Source organism: Pterocles gutturalis, unplaced genomic scaffold (genome assembly GCF_000699245.1).
Source record: "Pterocles gutturalis isolate BGI_N339 unplaced genomic scaffold, ASM69924v1 scaffold27293, whole genome shotgun sequence".
Taxonomy (NCBI): Eukaryota; Metazoa; Chordata; class Aves; order Pterocliformes; family Pteroclidae; genus Pterocles; species Pterocles gutturalis.
The window spans coordinates 32,201-55,261 of NW_010121272.1; the positions used below are offsets into that span (position 1 = coordinate 32,201).

Sequence of the window (23,061 nt, forward strand, 5' to 3'; positions counted from 1 at the left end):
ATTTGAACACTTCTCTTTGTCTAAGTAGGTTGATTCAGTGGAGTTCAACGTCTGGGATATCGGAGGCCCAGCAAGCATGTCTACAGTCAATCAGTGTTTCTTCACAGACAAAGCATTGTACATAGTGGTATGGAACTTGGCACTGGGGGAAGAAGCTGTGGCGAACTTACAGTTCTGGTTGCTGAACATCGAGGTAAGAAGTCACTGGTGGACTCTGGGGTATCGATTTATCAAGTAGTGGCTCAGCACACAGATATGTGATATTGCAGATTCTTTTTGGTCTGCTTTTAAAAACTCCACAAGCTGTGAATTTTGCCCAGCTTTTGGAATTAATTTTCCATTACGTTGTAGGCGTATCACTATATTTAATGGTTTAAATTTATCATTTTCTTTGTGCTCCCTCGCACACATCAGAGAATGAAACAAAAGCTGATTTATAAACCCTTGCTAAGTAAGGCTGCACATACTTATTTTGGAATTAGTGTTTGACCACACTGTGCTCCGAGGAGGGTTTGAAGCATTTTCTTTCTTGTGAGGGTTAGACACACATTAGTCTTGAGGTTATATTTTTAACACTTCAGAGTCAGGTAGGCTGGAGAGTATCTCCCAGACGAGATTCAGAGTTACAGTGAATTACCTGATGTTGATTGATTTTCGTAATACCATGTTCATAATTGTTTGTAAATGTTTATTATTTGGTATCTATCTTAACATCACATGCACAGAAATGGGTTCTAACCTAGTGTCTCTCAAAAAAAAACCAACTTGACATTACAAAAATATTAACTTAATGGTCAGCAGCAGTCAAAAACCCAAACTAGGTAACAAAGCCAAAAGCATAATTATGATATTTCAAAAATGTGTGATGTGCCTTTGTTCTTAATGCATCCCAGCAAGTGCATAATAGCATCAGAAAAGATACAGAGAAAGATGAACACGATGGTTAAGAGTGTGGAAAAGTTTCTGAGTGCAGAGCAATTAAATAAATTAGACCTCTTGAGCCTGGGAAAGAGGCAGATGAGGAGGGCTACATGTCAGCTTACCAGGGGTAAGGAGAAAACCACAAGGGAGCCTTTGTTCATGAGCTTTTACAATAGAAAAATTAGGAGAGATTAAATGAAATAATGAGATGGAAGCTTTGAAACAAACAATGGGAAGTATCCTAAATGCAACAGATAGCTAACCTGCAGAATTACTGAAACTACAATGTTTTGTGGGTGTCAGAAATTGAAAAAACAGACTGGTGGAAAAAAAGTCCATCGAGTGCTGTTAATTCAGAGATACAGTCTCATGCTCAGGAAGTTGGTGAGGTGCAGGCTGCTGGGTACTGGGAGAATCCACCAGGGAAAGTCTCTATATGCTTACCCCGTGCCTGCACTCTTCATTAGCCTCCAGGCAGAATATTGGGCCAAGTGGGTCCCTTGGTCCAACCTGGTACGACCATCACTCCTGTGTCTGCACAGGGTTCGAGTTTGGGGTCGTTCAGGTTTGAGATTTCAGTGGGCACCGCAAGAGAGAAATTGATTGACTGCAAATAAGCATATATCTCTGCATCTGAATTTTCCCCTGTGGTCAGAGTCATTCGAATGGGCAGGCTGATCCCTGCTGAAGCCTGTGCAATCCCATTCTGTTTGGCAGCGTCTTCCCTGAAATCAGGATACGCTCCAGTCGACTAGCAGAATCATGGAAGGGTTGGAAGAAACTATGAGGTCATCTCATCCATTTGTTTGCACTGATTCAGGATTAAGTAGATTCAGCCATTTCTATCGGTTTATCTCACCTCTCCATATTCTTCCAGTGAAAACGTTTGTCTGACTTCCCCAGGTATCCATTCTGGCCTTTTTTCAGGATATCACGGTTAGATCTTCTAGCTACAGGTTCAGTTAACTTCTTTTCCTTTGTCTGAACGGATGTAGTTCCCGTCATTTAGCTGACTCGTAGCAATTTAATACCACATGGCAACTCCCTTTATGTTAAGCCCTGATGTTATAAACCCAAACTGACAGTTTCCTGCTCTGCAGTAGCAGCAGATGATTAAACCACATTCTGCAGGAGAACTTCTGTAATACCCAGATCACTTGTTGCTGTTGTCAAGCTGCCACAACAGGTTGCCTCTAGTTTATATGTGTATATATATATGTATTCCATTTTATTACTGTATATGACTATTCCCTCTTAAATATTGTACTTTTCACATGTCCTCACTGAATTTAACATGACATAATCTGGGTGAGATCATTGTCAGTGTTGTCTCTTACAGGCCAAAGCTCCAAACTCGGTGGTGTTAGTGGTGGGAACACACCTTGATTTAATTGAAACAAAATTCCGCGTTGAGAGGATAGCAACTCTGAGGGCGTACGTCTTGGCTCTGTGTCGGTCTCCCTCTGGATCCAGAGCAACCGGCTTCCCAGATATCACATTCAAGCACCTACAGTAAGTACTTGTGCCTTTATGAAGCTCAGTCCCTCTGTTTTATGTTAGACAATTTTGTAGTACTTGATCTCCTTGGCAACGGAACCAATATAAAGACTTGTCAGCATTGCATTTCATCTGTTTTTTTGTCTAAAATAATGCAGTGAGAGAAGTTCAGTGATGCTCAGGGGTTTGATCATGGGTCTGAGAGCTGGACGCTCCAAAGTCATGAACTTGGCCAGCCTATTTTAGTGCTCCTGCTCATTCCTCATCATTAAACGGTGATACAGTTTACTAGTCATGAGGAGAGAAGGTACAGATTGGGTAACGAATGCTGCAAAGCTTGAGTGTGACTGTAACAGGGTGAGTGCTGTGGGATTTCAGGGGAGGCTGCACGGGAATCTCTTGCTACCTGCCGTGAGAACGTAGCTCACGTGGCAGCATCGGCAGGGTGGGGAGGGGGTCAGCCCCTGCACCCCCCAGCACTCCAAACCTGTGCCATCAGAGTTCTCCAGGTGTGATAAAGAAGGGGTGGTGTGTCGGGAAGATTGGTGGCAGTCAGGCCATGGAGTCTGACACCTCCCTTCAGGACGGAGAATGCCTTTGGGGAGAGGAGGCTGCTCTGGCTGGGAGAGGAGCTGGTCTGTGAGCCATGGAAGTGCACAGCCCAGGGGGAGCGTGGATGCAGCAGGCTGGCACCAAACAGTGTGGAATTGCCAACGCCTGGGGCGAGAGCAGGTGGCAGCTGGCAAATAAAGAAGGGCGCTGCAGTGTCCCCAGCGCTTGGCATCTGCTGCCTGGCAAAGTTGTCAGGAGACCTTTTTTTTTTCTTACCTCTCACACTCTGTTCTGCAGACGCAAGCGCTGCAGCGGGCATCCCAGCTGGCTCTTCCCCATTAGGAGGAGTACCAGGGACCCGGTGTGAGGCAAGGAGACTCACAGTGAGAAAGAGGAAGCTTTGTGCTTCGGTCTCCTTGAGGCTCTTTTCCCATCGCCACAGAGCATCCTTACCATGATCTCAATCATTCTTTCTCAAGGGGACTTTTCCTGCACCTTCCCCTTCTTCATTCAGAGTTGTCCCTGATTTCCTGCATCCTCCTTCCCACCCCATCATCCACCCTTTTGGGGCTCCTCTGAGCAGGGCTCCAGGCAGCTGGAGGATCGTGAGGAGTGTGTGTTGTGAAAGCCTTGCGTGGGTGAGCCCAGAGTGCTTTTATCAGCGCTGGTCCTCCAGCATCCCACTGAGTGCACGCTTCCCAGTGCCACTGATGGCTGAGGTTTAAGATAAAGCATATTGCCTTAGAAAAGGATTTTCTGTCTGCCACAGGAACATGTGGAGGATCAGTTAGAAAGACCATGTGTTGGGGAAAGTGGAGGAAAACCGTTCTTATCCAGCCCACAAAAAGGCCAAAAATAGTCAGAGCTGGAGAGAGCAGGTTTTTAGCTGTTAAAGAGATGATGAAGGACAGCTTTTAGGATCTAAGCGTCAATTCTCAGATCACACGATCCAGCTGAGCAAGGACCGGAATGAGGGTGGGAAAAGGTGTCTGGTAGTCATCATCGTGCCTCTTTGATCTGAGGGGGGCAGAACTGGACTTATCTCCAGCAATTACTGGAGCACAGTGTTTTCCTCCTGCCTGCAGTCCCTCCCAGGATGTGTGCAGCACTGAAGGGAAAAGGCGATGACTGATGGATGTGCCAGGGCAGTCCCCAGAGGTCGCAGTGCACAGGGGACAGAAGAGCAGTGAATAGCAAATGAAGCAGGCAGAGCAGAGGTTGGCCTAATATATCTTTTCCAGGCTTCTCTGTATTTTTCTCCAAAGCTAAAAATGCTCGCTGACAGCCTTCCTCCCATTCATCTGGCACAGGAAATTTAAAGTCACTGATAAGAGAAAGTGAGCCTGGAAAGGAAGCCAGTGTGCTGATAAGGTTTGATAATTTTCACCCTTGCATGACTTTTGCAGTGAGCTCTCATGTAAGACTCTGGAAGGCCTCGATGGACTCCGACAGCTGATTTTTCATGTCACTTGCAACATGAAGGACGTCGGCAGCTCAATTTGCTCCCAGAAACTTGCAGGGAGATTGGTGAGAACTGTGCTTTCTAGTGGTTACCAAAGAGGGGCTTTTTGGGGGCTTGTTTTGGATTGGGAGATGAACTTCAGGAGTTACTGCTGATGCAGGAGGCATGGGAAGTGTATAAGATGGTTATGTGGCTTTGGGAAAAGACAGCGCTATAGGATGTCAGTATAGGGGAGGTGGCTGAGCCAGTTCATCACCAGCAGAGTGATTGCTGTCTGATATTGATCCTGTTGTTTTTCTCGTGTGGCTTGCAGATACCAAGAAGTTACCTTAGTCTTCAAGAAGCTGTCCTTGCAGAACAGCGCAGAAGAAGTCAGAATGATGATGTCCAGTATTTAACAGACAGACAGATAGAACTGATGGTGGAGCAAACCCCGGGAAATGATATCAAAGACTACGAAGACTTGCAAACTGGTAGGTCAGAGCAGACCAGTAATTTCTTGGAAATCAGTATGTATGACCAGCTGAAATATTCCATGAATAATAAAAATGGAGGGGGAACCCCCACCAGATAATTGCTGTGCAACAAACCAGTTACAGAGTGCTCTATGCCTGTGTAGAGGTCACTCTGGAAATTGGTGAGATGTAAAATTAGTACTGGGGCTTTGGGGAGAGGCCTCAGAAGTTTCTAGGGTGGTCTGAGACTACTGAATTTTTTTTTTTTTTTTTTTTTTTTTTACAAACATTGTCTGATCTTCTTTCTGCTCTGTGAAGAGTGAGGGTTGCCATAGTTTCAAGGCTGTCTTCTCCATAGGGCCCCAGTCCTGTGATCTTTACAGCAGCCATGCTCTGCAGGAGCCCTTCCCTGTGAGCATGGCAGGAGGAGGGTAAAGGGGAGGGGAACACAAACACTGACTGTAAAGCGGTGAGATGTGCATTTTACAAGTGCAGTGCCAGATAGCAGCACTCCTCAGATAAATGGTGTTCTCTTGGCGTGGCTACATGCTGGCTATGTCTGTTATGCATAAAACTGCACACACTGCCTCATAATCTTATTCATTTGCACTGTGGCTTCCTAGTGCTCATCTACTGATAATCTGTATTTTTTTATTTTTATTTTTTGCAGCAATTAATTTTCTCATAGAAACAGGTACACTACTGCACTTCCCAGACACAAGCCATGGCCTGAGAAACCTCTACTTCCTTGACCCCGTCTGGCTCTCGGAGTGTCTACAGAGGATTTTCAACATCAAGAGCTCCAAGTCTGTAGCTAAGAATGGAGTCATCAGAGCAGAGGATCTCAGGATGCTGCTGGTTGGGACAGGCTTCACCGAACAAACCGAAGAGCAGTACTTCCAGTTCTTGGCCAAGTTTGAAATTGCACTGCCTGTGGCCAATAACAGGTATGTTGTAATTTAGAGAGGCTTAGCCAGGCTGGAGAAAAAATGGCTGTTTAATAGGTGGATATTAACAGGCTTTGTCACTATAAGCCGTTGTCTTGACAAGGATCTTGCTGCGAGAAAATATTTGAGTGCGTTAAACAGTGTAATGGAAGGCACCCATCCATTTGGGCTGTTTCCTGGCATTGAGCGTCCTTTGGGCCAAACAAGCTAGTCTGAAAACTTGCCAAAGCAGGTCTTTGTCCAGTTGGTGCATTGAGGCTGGTGACAGTCTCAGCCACCAGCACGGAGGGGCAGTGACACCGCCGGGGATGTGGTGATGAGCAGGAGGAAGCTGTAAGTGCTCAGCTGGCACAGCTGCAGCTGAGAGAGGATGTGAGGCTTGTGGCTGCCGGGCCTGAAATATAGATGGGCTGGAGTCATCTGTTTGCAGTGAGAGATCCTCACTCCAGAGTATGGCAGAAAATTTGGGGTAATCAATAATTATGTCAGCCCTGAAAGTAGTAGTATTTTATTTGTAGTGAAATCAGGAAAATGTAGCTTCAGCAGCAATGTGATTTTCTTAATTTTTAGCTTCAGTAGGTGTTGATCAATACTTTTTCTAGAAATGGTCTAGGAAACCTCGTTCTCTTTAAATGTTAATGAGTCCTCCTCTCCCCTGCCCCCTGATCTCTTTTCCTGTAGGCAGAGCTCCCTGCTATTTTTCTCTCTCCCATCTGCTTGGTGACAGCCTGTTGTTGCGTTAAGGGTGAAACCGTAGTTGGATTGCACTTTGGATGTGGCATTTGCATTTCACTTCCTTGCCCTTCCAGGACAGCACGGCTGCGTCGCCCTGAGCCTCTCGGGAGCTCTGAATGCCAGCACAAGTGCAGCATTCTCTGTGCTGTCATTATGCCTGTCACTTATCCAGTCCCGGATGCCAACAAATTTTCTCAGGCTTAACACAGATAAAGCAGCAATGTTTCTGCTTAGTCCAAAATGCTTTTTGGACTCCTTGTCACTATCTGCCATTTTTCTTCAAGGCAATTACATTGTCTGTGCCTCGGGAACAAGGAAACTGCTTTTTCATGGCCTGCCCAATCTTTTTTAGAGCGATCCAAGACACATTAGCAGAATATTCTTCCCACTCGTGGGCTGTAGCTGTAGCAGGTTGGATTAATTTAATGCACTAGCCAGACACAGAGCAGTTATTTGTTACTGTGCTGCTGCAATTATTGTCTAGATTGCCAGATAGCGTTTCTGTGCAGTCAGGAGAGAAGGCAGCTGCCAGTTTCTGTTCTGAAAGGGTGGATGGGGGCATGTTTCACATACTTGCAAAATTTGCATTGGCTGCTGTTCAAGAGCATCGAATCACCATCTGTATTATAATCCACTATATAGCTGTGGTCCAGAAGGGCCTCACTGGCCTTCTTATACTCCTAGACCCTTTCTTGGATGTGCTGAGGAAAATTTATTGTCTGTCATATGATGCATCTGCTACTTTTATAGAGCAAGAACTTTTAGTTCGATGCACTCCACTTTTCTGCCTAAGGTGCATGTAATTTAGCTTTGTTCTGCTTGTTAAAATAGGGTTAAAAGTATGGTCATTCTTATTGTGATTTATAAGTGAAGAGAAAATTTTGTCATTTTAAATTCCAAAGATGTTTCATGGAACGGGTCATTGGATCATGTAGAATGTCGTCAGATGTTACGGCCTGTGACATATGGAGAGAGCTGTTGTCTAGTGATGACTGGTTTTTCTGAGCTGATATTTCAGGTTTTACAGAACACCGCAGCTGCTAGAGAGATGTGGTAGGCTTAAAGCATTGGATTTGGACCCAGCATTCGTTCCAGTTGTGTGTGTAGTCCCTACCACTGTTATTTTGGTCAAGTCCCTTGGCCCTTTGCCTCATTGCTGTCATTATGCCCATCAGTGATGAGCCCCAGATGCCGACACATTTTCTCAGGCTCAACACTGATAAAACAGCAGTGCTTCTGCTGCTTGTACCCAAACGAGGTTTTTGATTGTACAGGCGTCTTGGAATGTGTTTGGTACAGAATATCACTGTCAAGTGATTATTGGCAGGTACTGAAAGCTATAAGCTCATAGTTTTCAAAACAGTTCCACTCTTCCAAAAGGTTTTAGCTTCACTAAAGATCAGGACAAACAAATGTTCTGTGCTTACTGAGAGATCTGAAACTAGTTTGAAAACTTTGTGGTCCTGTGCACTAGCATAGCTCTGTTACTTCTGATGGGTCAGACTCAGATAGCACTGAGTCTTCTCCACGCTTGGGCAAAGATCCTAATAACCTAATTGCCGGAGGAGACTGAGCGAGACAAGCGATATCTCTGCTGGCATCAGTCTCGCAAAGTGAGCTCTTGCCCTGGTTTGTCAGGGCTGTGGGAGGGCATCCATCAGCTGCAGTGTGGTGCAGCAGGAAACCCTGTCACATTGACCCGTAAGGTGCTCTCGTTCTGGGACTGGGATGGCAGCCAGAGCAGTCCAGTCCGTGCAGCCTGTCACTGCCTCATTGCCACCTCCCACGACACCTCCTCTCCCCACCTTCTGGGCGTACTGAAGCTGAGCTGCTGTAGGTTGTTTTTGCGTTTATCTTCTTTCCCACCTAGGAGCACAGCTGCCATTCTCTGCTTACTACCAGAGCTGAGTAGTAAAGATAGCAAAAAAAAAATGAGTCTCAACGTCACAGCTATTCTAATGACCCTCGTATTTTAATGCATTTAATTTGTGATTACACAAATGTCCTGCTCATTACATCAATTTTAACCCTGTCCAGTAGCACCGGCTGAATTATGTAATGTTTGTTTTGCCTCTGCTTGCTTCCATAGTGTAAATTAATTTCTCCATGTATTGCTGCAGTGCCTTTAGTCTAAAAGCTTTTTTATATGCAGTAGGCTGTGCCATTAAAAATCTCTTTGGAGACTGAATTGCCTTATTATCCAGTAACAATGTACTCACTGTTACAAGCTGTAGCTAAAATCTGAGCTGTTGAATTTGATGTTTTTCAGCTACCTCCTCCCTCATCTGCTTCCTACCAAGCCAGCATTAGATATCCATGGGCTCTGCCACCAGATCACAAACACAGTCCAAAGGGTCTTCAAGATGAGTTTTGTCCCAGTTGGCTTTTGGCAAAGATTCATAGCCCGAATGTTGATTAGCCTGGCAGAGATGGACCTCCAGGTATGTCACTGTGTCTCTCTGCAAGCGAAAGATGATGGCTGAAGTTATTGTTAAGTGTAAGTGGGTGTCTCTTCACATCCAGCTTGCTCCAGTCACAGATTTCAATAACGTTATTGGAGTAAATAGGGAGAAATGAGACTCTGCAATCAAAATCTGATTCTGTTTTCACAGTAGGTGTCATTTAGAACAACAAATTGGCACAGGGGAAGAAAGCCTGCGTTCTCCACAGCCTGTTCATAAGATGATCCCCTGGAAGGTCTCAGTACCTCCAGCGTCTTCCAATTACAAGTAGTTGGAGTTCTGCCTGCAGCTCTAGTCCATGACTGTTCCACTGGGCCAGACTCTGCTCATGGCGTTTGCCAGCGGAGATCTGGAATAGCTCCACCAGAGTCAGCTATCTGTAGCTATATGGGCTTAAACGAGGAGAAAATTACAGGACTGTTGCCTTAATGGGATAATGAGTGCAAGCAGGCACCCGATTACTGCAAGTGGTATGCATAGCGTTACAGCAGTGTTTGCAAAGTTCTGAAAGCTCAGTGAATTTTGATGTTATTACAGGCATATTTTTGCAGCAGCTTATATCTGAAAACATAGCCCTGCTAGAAACCGGTATAAATACCTGCAAAATATTTTTAGTACTACGGTGGTATCTTCTTAACAGCTATCCATTTAAACTGTGTTCTGTCACTGATGTCCAGAACATGGAAAATATGATACCTGTTTTTGGAAAGTTCTCTGTGTTCCAGGCTTCTCAGAACGTGTAATAACTTCACCTATTTTAACGGGCTGTCTTGGCAACCCCTTGCTTAGATCCTCACGGGCACTACATAACCCTAGAGCACCTTTGCTAGGGACCTCATCCTGTCCTCGCTGAAGTGAATGGAAAGGATCCCAGGCGCCAGGCCCGTCTGCAGACAAATAAGTGTTAGAGCAGTGAGTACAGTGGAGTTCTGCAGGTCAGGTCTTTGGTTTTAAGACAAAAATACATTTTGCTCTGAGTGCTGTTTTGAAGCGTCTTGGAGAAAAGCCATCTTTTTCCCACTGAAACAGGTGGAAAAGTTAACTCTCTACATTGAGGGCAGACGTAATCCGTCACTAACACATTTAGCTCTTCTTTAGGTTTATAAAACTTCTGCAAATGCAGAATTCATAAAAGAAATGACACAGTTATAGAATTCACTTTGTTCACTGATATGAAATTGTTCCTTTTTGAGTGGCATGAAAAATATTTCCATTGCTGCAAAACCAACTTTACCGCGTGTATTTTCATTCCATCACAAAATTTATGAGCACAGGTTGCTCTTTAATGGAAAAGGTATAGCACCTGTGAAGGTCAAAAAAAGAAGTCACCTTATTGTTCGATTAAAACAACATCCTCATGAGAAATTTCAGTAATTTAATGATTTTCCTGCTTTTCTGCTTGTTTCAGCTTTTTGAAAACAAGAAGAACACCAAGACGAGAAACAAAAAGGTGACCATCTACAGCTTCACAGGCACCCAAAGGAACCGCTGCAGCACGTTCCGAGTCAAAAGGACTCACACTGTTTACTGGCAGGAAGGTCTGTTCGTTACCTTTGATGGAGGCTATCTTAGGTAATTTGTGTTCGTAATGCAGCATGCATGGCAGGGGACTAATAGAGTGTAGAAAACACATCATCTGAATGGAGATGAATGGGCCTGACTCATGCTATATGCTCACTCATCAGTAGAAGAGGAGGCTCTTCTAATGTACATAACTCATCCGGTAACGACTGGTGACAACAGTGACGAATAACTGATTGTTTGGCTGTTCTGAATGTATCAACCTGATGTGTTATTGCAGCCACAGATTTAGAGAGCACTGAAAACAGCAAGCAATATTCAGAGCAGAACTCTTTGCCAGGGTAAAATCATGCATTTGCAAAGATTTCCTTACGCTGAATCCTAAAGCTTCACCACTGTGTGGCAGCAATCCAGATCAATGGATTTCTCCGCTATCAGACTGCGTGCAGCAGGGACTACGGACAACTGGTTTAAGCTGGCCAAGGCACAGCGTATACTGGCTGCAAGCCTGGAGAAAACCCGCTGTCCATGTTCTTTCACAAATGCAGAGAGTAGGTGGCCACTTCAAGACTTTCGTCTCTGTAGTATCTGCAGATGTGTTTGCTCTTCCAGTCCTTGGCAAGATAGGGAGGAACCATTGGTGCTGTTGTGTGGTTGGAGACCAGAAGGGCACAGGGTTCGTTTAGGCAGTCTGCAGCTGAATAGAGGCTTAGACCCAGCCATTGCAAATCACAGGCTGGAATCCTTTATTCTGGACCATCATAGTGATCATACTTGTATCCTCACATGTGTTTCAGGGAGTTACAGAAGTCAACTGTATTAAAGCTTTTTTGTTGTTGTTGTTGTTGTGGAACTTGCACAAGAATTGTTATATCCATAAACTTTTCCAAACAGTTTTTGGAAGTTGTATAATGATTATCATAATCACCATTATTATTGTTATTAGACCACTGGGGTTTTATTACCAATTTTTAAAACTCCAAACTCTCCGTCACTCTGTATGGGGCGTTTCTGTCCAAACTCTCCATCATACTCAGTTCGCTCAGGCCAGAGTTTTCTCTGGGTCTGACCTTCTGTAGCATTTACCCATTGTGAGCAACCAGCACTTCTGTGCAAGAATTCTCTTCTGAAAGTCGTTCGCAGAACAGACTGAATTGAAAAATCATCCTCAAAGCTAGAGTGCTTTTTATTTTGTTGTTATGTAACTCAGGGTGAGAAAGAAGGTTTGTTGACTCTGATACTTCACAAAAGCTTCATGGGGCTGTCCTTTGGCTTTCTTACACAGTGTCGAGTCTTCTGATGTGAACTGGAAAAAGAAAAAAAGTGGCGGAATTAAAATCATTTGCCAGTCAGAAGTGAGGGACTTCTCAGCGATGGCGTTCATCACAGATCATGTCAACTCTTTGATAGACCAGTGGTTTCCTGGTAAGAGAACTGCTGTAATTTTCTGTGCAGTATTATGTCTTTTTAACAGAAGGTTCTTTGACAGAGCTCTCCGGGTGCACGATACTGTGTTAATTGAAGACCCATCAGGCTCTGATGGTCTTGAGCCAGTAAAGTTTGAGAAAAGCTGATAACCTGCAGACAGATCAAAATTCTTTGCCAGCACATCTTGATCTAGACATTGTGTCTTCCAGTCCATTGGTCACAGCACGCACAGGTGAAACATTGCAGTTCAAACAGGACCTGCTTCCGCAGGAGTTCGAGAGACTTCCAGTGCTCATAGCAGGGACCGGATTTGGCCCAAACTTCTTGGCACTCTCCCTTGACGGCAGAACTTGTTTTGGCATCAGCTGGGATCAGCATTTGCCCACCATTTCTAACACCCTATAATTTATAAAATTGTGATGTGAGAGGCATGAGTGAATATGATACCAAGGACTCTGTGCCAAGGTAACTTCCTTGCCTCCTGCAGTTGTTTTTCCTGTGATCAGCACGGATCCTGCTGTTACCCAGCAGGCTGTTTGCAATCCCAGTACACTTTGTTTAAAACCAAAACAAAATCTGGAGTGTTCTTTGTCGTCCCACACTGGTCTAGAAAGCAGTGCCAAAATCTTTTTAACTGGAGGCTCTCTGGAGGGAACAGTTGTGCACTCTCACATATTCATGTTCTGCATGTTATGAAGATAAAAGAAGATTTTGTTTGCCTTTGGATTAAAATAATGATAACATTAATCACTGAAGCTAGAGAAGAGTCATGACTTCAAGGGCTACAGCCTGTATTCACCCTGCGTAATAGTAGGCATTTAATGGAGTCCATCACCACAAAATCCCTCTGTAGTCAGTGGGAGAGGTGTGAACCTCACGAAGTTTTAGTCTTGGTAGAATCCGTGTTTTCCCCTGGAGGGGCTGCAAACCTTGCCTGTGGGGGAGCCCACAGTGACCGTGTTCCTACTTTGGGTGCTGCAGGTGGGTGCTTACTCCTAGCCCGTGCCTGAAGCACACAGCGTGCCGTGCCTCCCAGTCCACTCCAGTTCCCATTCCCATGTGTGCTCTCCATCTGAAGCCATCTGGCAGCTCGCGGGCTGCGAAGCAGACGTGGCTGGGGTTCCTGGGCAGCCTCACAGCTGCCGTCCTTCTACTGTACCGTCACGCTCTTTAGCGTATGCAGCGATCCCTATCTGTGGTTCACACAGACACCCAGCACGGAGGAGGTTCTCTCCAAGGCTTTACTCATATACTTCTGATTTCTACTGGTCCTGAATATGTTTTCTTCCCAAGCCTGTGCATTACCTGTGACCAAAGCAGCGTAGCTGTTATGTCAACAGTCCTGTCTCTTCAGTACTGTCCCTGCTATCTGTGTATGCTTTGCAAAAACCTGTTTTCTTATTCCAGTCCGTACACTGGCAAAAACTGCTGCTTTCATGAGCATGACCATGTTCAGCCAGTGGGCCAGGTAGCGACTGTAGGCATTTGAATGTGCTAGGAGCTGCTGTTCCCTCTCAGTTTGTGTGGATAATGCTGTTTTCTCTTTGCTTGCTTGCTTTGAAGCGCTCACAGCCATGGAGAGCGACGGCACGTTGCTAATGGAGCAGTATGTGCCCTGCCACATCTGTGCGGCTTCCAAGCCGGAAGAGAATGGGTGCGGAGAGAAGGCGGAGGACGCGCAGTACTTCAACATGGAGGACTGTGTCCTGACTGCCATTGAACTGGACTACATCACGTGTCCCAACCACCCTGACATCCCTGTTTCTCTCCAAGAGCTGGTCCCAGAGCTTTTCATGACTGATTTTCCTGCCAGGTAATGTTATTTTATAGCCTTTGGTTAAGTTTCAGTGTACCTATGTAATTTGGTTGGATTTTTTTTCCCAACTCATCTCTGCTAGAGGGACATAGTGACCACAGGAAACAAATTCAACCGCTCTCAATCCCTACTCTGGCAGTTCATCCCGAACTGTGCTCCTGGTGGTCAGTACACTTGCTTAGGCAATCGCTCTGTGCTCACTGAGTTGGGGGTCCTTTGAGATCGCTGTGGTCCAATGTAAATGTCCCTTTTAGAGCCACAGCTGTCCTGCATTGCCCAGTACTCTGGTCAGAGCTTTCTGGAGTTGGAGTCTTTCTGGGATTCCAGAAAGGAGATTTTAATGTGGCAAAACCAAAAGAAAGTGCTGCTGCATCACAAGGTTGGCACTGAAATCACCTTTAGTTTTGAAGAACCTGTAAGTGAGTGAATTTTTATAGACACCACTAGAGAAATTACATTGAGTTGAGGCTCCTGCTCGGCTGAGGGCTGTAGTAGTGTGGCAGTCCTGAACAGCTGAAACAGCTCTTCCCTACCCATAGCAGCACTGCCAAATCTTTAAGCTGCTTAACTGCATTCCCAGATGGGCTCAGTCTTATACCCCTTATTACTGAGTGCGTAGAGCAAGACACCTCCAGACAGCAGGCAGGACATGAGACCAATGTCTCATTTGGTTCACACTCTCTCAGACCTTTTTGTGCCCGATGCAGAGCCACGAGGCCACACTGGGTCTTGTTGGCTGCTGTCAGAGCTTTCTGTGCTCCCACTGGCCCCTGTTCCTTTCTTGGGGTCATTTTACGGGGTATTCTGCGGAAACACCCCATCGGCCCATCACGACAGCCCTCCTCGCAGTGCTGTCTCCCAGAGATTTATTTGACTGGCAAGTGGAGATGTTTGAAGTGTGAACAGCTGTAAAAGTAGTCTCTGGAAGAGTGGGGAAATGATGACTTGCAGCCTGGGAACAGTAAGCTGATTTGAATAATCAGGTTTCAGAGTGTAGGGCTGTTCATAAACATCCTGCCCTGCCTCAGTGGAGAAAAGAGGAACAGGAGGTAAATGAAGCAAAAAAAAATCATTAATACAGATAAATGGAACAAATATCTGTACCTGTGTCATCTGCTTGGAAAAGGAGCTTATGTGCTTTCCAGATCTGTTTGATTCTTGTGGGATAAACTGCCTCAATAAAAGGCCTTTTTTTTTCTTTTTTCCCCAAGTTACTTTTTTCCTGCAAGAAATTGTTGTACAATGTGACCCAGCAGTGACTACATTGAGATGACCAAGGTAGTTTAGGTGATCCCGCCCTCTCAGTAGATAAGACAAGAACCTGTCAGGGATTTGTGAAAATGGAAATCACATAAAAAACATGAATTTACGGTGTCTTTACAGCTTTTCTCTTAATTAAAAAGACCCAATCTCTTTTTGGCAGACTGTTCCTGGAAAATAGCAAACTGGAATGCAGTGAAAATGAAAACAACGTTCTTGGCCAGGGTGGAAGTGGGACCATTATATATCGGGCACGATACCAAGGAAAACCAGTGGCTCTGAAGAGATTTCAGATTAAAAAATGCAAGGGTTCTCCCACTTCAGCTGCAGGTACGGTACACAGAATCGATGTCAGGAATCAGCTCTTGCAGCCTGCGATTCCAAACTAAGACCAAAGAGCCTTCGCTCTCCGAAGTGCTGGCAGCACCTGTTTAAATACAGCTTTGAAATATATAACAAAATTGATGTGTTTTTATGGAGGAGGAGGATGCATCTTAAAGAGTCCTTCACGAAAGCACTTACAGTGATGAAGGCTATTGGCACTGCAGGAAGCTTCTCTCCTGCGGGTCAATGGATGGACTCATAGGGTGCCAAGGCAGAGCTCTTGATTGGGGTGGGAAGCAAGATTTCATCTCCTGTTCCCAAGCTATTTGGCAATGAGAAGTGTGAATTTGCATGGGTTTGCACTGAGGACTTGTGGGTCTCCACCTTTGAATAAGGCTTTTACTCCGTGTGTGCCAGCAGCTACAGAAAACAAATTGGAAATCCATCTCAGCCTGCCAGCTCCTCCAGGCAGGGACAGGCTCTCGAGCACAGGTTTCCAGCAGAGCCTCAGTCCACTGACAAAGGAAAGGGGGAGGTGCCTCCCCTTCCTCATTTTTGTCAGGGAAGGATGCAGTGAACCCCTGAGCTGTGGAGGAGAGCAGCTGCTGTCCCGGTGACAAATATTTGGAAAGCCCAGACCTACTTGAGCAGCCTGGGGTGTCCCTTGGCAGAAGGACAGTTACGGTGAAGGGTCTCTCTTCTCGCAGGGCAGCCAGGAAAGAGGAGGGAGGACTCCTTCCACCAAAGGGTCTGCAGTGTGACATCCACACCCAGAGAGTCCCTGCTTTAAAAAGCACAGCGTGAGTTTTCCAAAACCATGCAGGTGATATATGAGAACAGTGTGTGCCAGACACACTCAAGGTTGCTGTTAAAGGACCAAGGGAGCGCTTGCTTCCTGAGGCAGCCGTATACATCCTGCTTGTAGCCCGTGTTAGTGGCTCATGCATCAACTTGAGGATGCAACTTAAAGCCTTACTGTTGGCAAAACCCCACAAGCTGCCTTCCTCCTGCAGCATTTGCTCAGTGATTAGCAGCTTCCAAAGAGTTTCTGGCTTGGTTTCTCAGCTGGGGAGTGAGAAGGGGTTTGTGTGTCTCGCCAGATACCATGCTGAAGCACCTGAGAGCCATGGATGCCATGAAGAACTTCTCGGAGTTTCGCCAGGAGGCCAGCATGCTCCACTCGCTGCAACACCCCTGCATCGTCTCCCTCATTGGCATCAGCATCCATCCTCTCTGCTTTGCCCTAGAGCTGGCCCCTCTGGGCAGCCTCACCACCGTATTGTCTGAAAACTCCAAAGGTAAAAGCAGGGTCTCCCTCCTGAGAGAGCTCACTCTCCGAACCATGGTAGTGACAAATGGTCAACAACATTTAAATTACTGCTCGATTTACTGAAGGAGATTTTTTTTCCAGACTAGGGGGAGCGGGAGGGATGGAATTGCTCTTAAACTGTGCCTTTGGGAACCTAGTAAAAATTGATGCTCAGGATTTTCAGAACTGCTTTAGAGACCTGAATTTTCAATTTCTCTGCAAATTAGTAAGTGCATCTCGCTTCAGTGCTGCATGGTTAATGCTGTGTTCTTCCCCCCTGCAGATGGGTGTCTGGCACTCTAAATTCTCTCATAATTATCTGTATTTCTGTCACTGTCAAATGAACGACACTAATTCCAAGATAGGTTGAGACCATCTGACCCTCTTGGCACCTTGGCTTTGTGTCAACGTTCAGTCAAACACTAATTTTCACCAGAAGATGTAGGGATCTAGAAGTGAAAGGGTTTCAAAAAAGAATCTAATAGAACTGTCAGACGTGTATAGTGACATGAACAGTGTCATTTCAAATCATGGCACTGAGTGATGTTTTAAAAGGTTGTTAGTTATTGCTCTGTAGTTTAAAAGAGAAAGAGAAAGGGGGGCGGAAAAAGCAGTTATTGCAATTACAAGAACTGAAAACAAGCTGTTCCTTTGTGCCAGGCTCTTCCTTTGTGCCACTGGGACACATGCTGACACACAAAATAGCGTATCAGATTGTAACAGGCCTTGCCTACCTGCACAAGAAGAACATCATCTTCTGTGACCTGAAGTCAGACAACATTTTGGTGTGGTCCCTGGACGTCAAAGAGCACATCAACATCAAACTCTCCGACTACGGAATCTCCCGGCAGTCGTTCCACGAAGGTGCGCTTGGTGTGGAAGGCACGCCGGGCTACCAAGCTCCTGAGATCAGACCTCGCATAGTCTACGATGAGAAGGTAACCTTGGTGTATCCGTGGGTGCAGCCCCTGCGTGACAGCGGTGGGTGGCCAGCTTCGTGCAGGGGTCTCCATTCCCTTACGCATGGTATGCAGCGCCAGCCTTCCCACCGCAGTCTTCCTCGCTCTCCTCTCCACCCACCAAGGGAGATTGTCTTCTCTCTGTTTCTGGCTCTAGGTCGACATGTTCTCGTACGGGATGGTCCTGTATGAGCTGCTGTCTGGTCAGCGGCCTGTGCTAGGACAACACCAGCTCCAAATCGCAAAGAAGCTGTCCAAAGGGATCCGTCCTGTCCTCGGGCAGCCGGAAGAGGTGCAGCTCTATAGGATGCAGGCGCTCATGATGGAGTGTTGGGACACTAAGCCAGAAAAGGTACAAGGCACTCTTCATGACCAGTGTTTTCTGATCACGTAGCTCCAGGGGTCTGGCAGCCCTCTTCACGCAGGAGAAGGAGCCAGGCTCGCTCTCCGTGCAGCAGAACAGCTCAGTTGCCCATTTACCCCTCCTGCTGATATGGCCAAGAACTTCTCCTGACTTAAATGAGAGTTTTATGAATGAAGCTGTGGCAGATTGGTCGCCTTGGACATCTGCGGTGACATGAAGGTCCCTTGACGTCAATTGCAGTTAAGCTATTGATTTCACCGGGGCAAGATGTAATAAAATTACCCACAATTTCTAGAAACAGCTACAGTATTGTGCTGTAAGTGTAACTACAAAGATTTCCAAAACCCCAAGGTTATAAAAGGCAGTTTGAAGAAGAAAAGGGTTCAAAGTACGAGAAAAGGATTATGCCATATTATGTTTCTCCCAACTATAAGTTGGCGTTTCAGAGCTGCTGTCCTTCAAACAGAGGTCAGCTTGACTCTCAATCAGCTAGACACTGTCGTGACAGTGGGTCAGCTTCTAAAATTCATAAAGCTGAAGAAATTAATCAAATATGTAAGAGAAACACAGACCAAACCATGGAAGTACAGAAGAAGTTTGGCTTCAGTGTCTGGGTATGGAGGATGCTAAGAACCAGTGAGATGGGATTTATAAGGAGAATTTGGTGTAGATTTGAGAAAGTAGCAGAAGCATTTCTTAAAAGAAATCCTACTTCTTGGCTGTCTAGCTTTAATAATTAATGATTATTATGATTCTTATATTTCATCTGGGCCTCCAATTGTCTTGTGTGATGTATGTCTTTCTCTTTTTCTTTCCCTCCAGCGTCCCCTGGCCATTTCTGTGGTAGGACAGATGAAAGATCCTACCTTTGCAACATTTATGTACCTGCTATCCTGTGGGAAGCAGTCGTCTTTCTTCTGCTCCCAAGGACAGGAGTACACGGTGGTGTTCTGGGATGGGAAGGAAGACACCAGGTGAGATGGCTCTTTTTTCTTTCATTTCTTTCTTTTCTTCTTTTCTTCTTTTTTTATTTTTAAGTAAAAATCCTTCAGCATCTTCACTTATGCCTCTGGGAGGGAAGTAAAGAAGGTGAAAGTGAATTTGGGTGAATGCCAAGGATATGGTGAACACTGTTTTCCCAAACTCTTCTAATTGGGAACAGTGGTTGCTTTATAAAGGATATTTAATGAGCTTAACTCTGCTTCAGTTAATATGAGGAGACGATTAGGGCAGTGTAATGATTCACACGCACAGGTTGAAGCATTTGCACATGAGAACAGACGTGTTCTGCCTTTCCTAATGAGGCCATTTAACACTAAACCTTTCCTAATTGAGACTGCAGTTCCATCTCTGTTCTGCGAAGCAATTAAGCACATGCTTAAATCCTATTGAAATCATCAGCAGTTAACCACATGCCTGAAGCTGTGTGTGCACCCGAGTGTGCACTCCCAGTAAAATGTGTGCCATACGGAATAGGCATGTGCTTTAAATGTTATTAAATCGTGACTGAGATGATGGTATTTTGCTCAGACACATGTGACCCATGGCTACTTAGGTTTATTTTTATGGATGTTACTGATTTTTATAGCCCAAATCTTACTTGGGAACATTCACAAGCTGGTCTGAATTTTATATTAATGTGTTCATTATTTGTAACCATTAACCTAATAGGAAAGGTACGTGATATGTTCATGAACGATTCGCTTTGCTATTTGTGGTGCCTGGTTGGTCGTTCAGTGCAGCCAGTAGAACTATTGCTGCTCAGACTGGTGAAACACATGGGACTCACAGATGTATTTTGAATACATGGATGTTGTCCAAATATTCACAGCAATATATCTCAGTGAATCTGCTTCCTGACTGGACAATCCACTTGCTGGAGACTGCTGAATAACCAATTACTTCTATGTGACAGATTTCAGGATGTGTAATTGCTTGTGCCACAGTTGGTAAAACATCTGGGGCTCACAGATGTGGCTGTGAATATCCAGTTATTGTTCAAACACCCATACCCAATAAACTTCCCTAAATAAAATCCTTTTAGTTACAACAATATTAATTAGTCATATTATTTATAAATTATTTTATCAGGTTACGGATCTTTGCTCTTATTTGGAAAAATCATGCTTTTCTGTTTATGTACTAGAATAAGTAATGAAGTAATACTGAGGCAGAGAGCCTGGAGAACAAATTCTCTGGAGAACCTAATGGGCAAGATGGGCTAAGACCTCCCAGCTCTTAATTACTGCTGTTCAGCTGGAGCGATTTGTCTCACAGCTGAATTATAGTAAGAGACCACGTAAGTTCTCCTAATCCATTTCCTCACTAAGTCAGATAGCCAAGTTTCAATCTTCACAGAAGGAATTGCACATCTGCCCCCAGAGGAAGAGCTGTGGCACATCTGTATATTTCTCTTCCTTTACGAAGACCATTTGGAGGGATGGAAGGCCTTGCAGCATTGTCCACGCCTGGACAATCATGTTACGGCTTGGCCAAAAGCGGGATAAATGTTGGCTATAGGAAGTAATTGTTATGTGCTCCTTTCAGAAACTACACAGTGGTGAATCCGGAGAAAGGAGTCATAGAAGTGGAGAGGATGTGCTGCCCAGGAATGAAGCTGTGCTGCCAGCTAAAATTCCAGAATGCCCTCTGGGCTGCCACGGAGGTGAGCGTCACCTGCGCTTCAGCGCCCTGCTCAAGAGGGGCCTCGTTAGAAGAGACACAAAGAGAAAGAGCCTATTTAATTAGTAAAGCTAAGAGAGTTTGAGACAATGAGCGTCTCAGATGAGCAGCGTGACTTTGCATCTGCTCTCTGCAGGTGTATTGTTTCTGCCTGTTACTTACCTGATACCTAGATCCAAATCGTGCCTCCTGGTGTTCGAAGCGATCGTGGGAACCTCAACTTTCCAAGGCAAAACTTTTCCGATTGTAGCATATCTGTATCCAGGGTTTCATCTGGGCTGTGTCCTTATCTGTAAGCGATAAGGGGAAGCAGTGAAAGAAACCATGTGTTTAAGGGTGGGGTTTTGAAAGAGGCCCGAGGGATTTGGAAGTTGGTGGGAAACAGGTACCCAAGGTTTGTGTTCACCGTGGAAAACTGCGGCTAAAAAGATAAGAGTGAGAGAGCATGGCTGATTTATCCCTCGGAGCCCCTGCCCGCCCATCAGAAAGGGCTGTGTTAAGTTTCAGCTGGTTCTGACACAATTGTTTTGACACAAAACAAACAAAAAATAGCTGAAATAAATCGAAATGAGGTTCAGTGTTTCAGAGAAGAGAAAAAAGGCCACGCTTGCTGAATAAATAATTTGTGTTGGTTAATTCACTCCGCCCTAGCATGGATGCTGTAACTGAGTGAAAAAACTGGAAAAGAAGATATTTTTATTTTTTCTGTTCCCAAATAGAGGCAAAGTTCAAATATTCCTTTTTTTTTTTTTCATAACAAGAAGTATAGATAAATTAAAATTCTGAAATCTTAAGGCATTTTATTTCTACCTTTTTGATCAACATGAAATGTGTTGCTATTCCCTGAACTGGGTGATCTGTGTCATTTTAGTAGATTTATGAGGTGTAGAGCGGGTGTAATTCTCATACAGTGTAACACTGCTTTTCCTTGAATCGACAGATTAACACAAATAAGATACAACATGTTTCGATTGGCCTGACACGTTTGGGATTCATGAAGAGACAGGGTTGTCAAGTGCTGCTTTTAGGTATGGTGGTAAAACACCTACAGGGGTGATTTTGGTGGCGTTTGGATAGCGCATGCATTGCCCACAGCTCATTCTGTGGAAGGCAGTACCTGCTCTATACCCACAGACAAAGGAAATGCTGAAATCCAGGCTTTGGATATCAAAAAATACAAGTAAAAACTGGTTTTGGAACCAATCTGATCTTGTTCAGGTATCCAAATATGGAAAGCATGGCAGATGTTTGAAATTTATAGAATTTTGTGCTTTTTCACAGGACCAGAAGATTTCTGTGTACGGGTTGCAGGGCATGTGTCCTCTGAAGACTCCGCAGAAGGATTTGGACACTCCTGCCACTGTGAGCTGCTTTCTAGTAATGCCTGTTGTCAAAAAGGTAAGGAGGAACCTAAAGAAAAAGGGGTATTAGTGAGACCGAGCCATCTGCTGCTGGGCCAAGCTGACAGAGTTGTGTGGCTTGTCACTAGGTAGTGTTGAAGGACTTTGCGATGCCCAGGAACATTTTGGCAGCGCGAGGAGAAGGTTTCCAGGTCTTTGTGCCTTTGCCAGAAGACAGAGGTGTGGGCAAGAACCTGAGTCAGGGGACCCAAGCTGGCACTTCCAATCCTGCTGGGAAAACAGTCAAAATAGATCAAATTCCTCTGCAGGGAAGTTTTCCAGCTGTGTTTCCACATCACTGCAAGACAGGGTTTAGGCTGATCAAGCAAGTAGAGGGCACATGAAACAATAATTAGAATAGAGGTTTGTTAACTGCTAATGCAGGGCTTGGGGATGTCCTAGCTGTGGTACCAGCTCTTTTCCTGCTGTGTTGCATGCTGTCATCTGTGTGCACAATCAGCTTTAAATATTATCTAGGCTCCGCCACACTTCTTTTGGGTTTTGAATGAGAACACTTAGGTAATACAGGCAGTCCAAAAACTGCCTCTTATGGGTAATAACAGAAGTTATATACTATCTGTCTACTTCTGGAATTGCTAACATCCAGTTACTGGCAGGAGCAATCTGACATGAGTGCCTATTGCGGCCGAGTCTTGGGAGATGTATAAAAACTGTTTTTGGGCTAAATTACCTCCGGTTTGCTTACAGCCACCTCAAGTCAAAACATATAATTATGTTCCAACATTATTGATAGCTGTGTAGCTTTTGCAAATGCCAGCAGACTGGTATGTGTCTAAAAGCTCGATATGGAGCAGCTCTGGGAGCAACAGTGGAGCTGGTTTATACCACATGCCCCGTTCTGCGTTATTGGCCATTTCTGGCTTGTTAGCTCTGACCGCTGCATCGCTGCAAACTGAATCCGAGGCAGATGGTTAGTGTAAGGTGTATTGCTTCGCTTCCAAAGATG

The 23,061-nt window shown here is 45.1% G+C and overlaps 1 protein-coding gene across 1 annotated transcript in view; it reads left to right on the forward strand.

Moving 5' to 3' along the window:
• Nucleotides 1-23,061, forward strand: part of LRRK1 (leucine-rich repeat kinase 1) — a gene marked incomplete at its 5' end in the record, with an annotated part of 55,360 nt that overhangs the window by 25,327 nt on the left and 6,972 nt on the right. Inside the window, 16 exons of the mRNA XM_010077198.1 lie at nucleotides 29-193; nucleotides 2,261-2,433; nucleotides 4,377-4,497; nucleotides 4,746-4,905; nucleotides 5,558-5,834; nucleotides 8,839-9,010; nucleotides 10,440-10,603; nucleotides 11,838-11,977; nucleotides 13,544-13,793; nucleotides 15,220-15,386; nucleotides 16,481-16,678; nucleotides 17,350-17,627; nucleotides 17,806-18,000; nucleotides 18,835-18,986; nucleotides 20,560-20,677; nucleotides 21,976-22,092. Coding sequence (XP_010075500.1) covers nucleotides 29-193; nucleotides 2,261-2,433; nucleotides 4,377-4,497; nucleotides 4,746-4,905; nucleotides 5,558-5,834; nucleotides 8,839-9,010; nucleotides 10,440-10,603; nucleotides 11,838-11,977; nucleotides 13,544-13,793; nucleotides 15,220-15,386; nucleotides 16,481-16,678; nucleotides 17,350-17,627; nucleotides 17,806-18,000; nucleotides 18,835-18,986; nucleotides 20,560-20,677; nucleotides 21,976-22,092 — 2,847 coding nt within the window. The remainder of the gene's footprint in view (nucleotides 1-28; nucleotides 194-2,260; nucleotides 2,434-4,376; nucleotides 4,498-4,745; nucleotides 4,906-5,557; nucleotides 5,835-8,838; nucleotides 9,011-10,439; nucleotides 10,604-11,837; nucleotides 11,978-13,543; nucleotides 13,794-15,219; nucleotides 15,387-16,480; nucleotides 16,679-17,349; nucleotides 17,628-17,805; nucleotides 18,001-18,834; nucleotides 18,987-20,559; nucleotides 20,678-21,975; nucleotides 22,093-23,061) is intronic.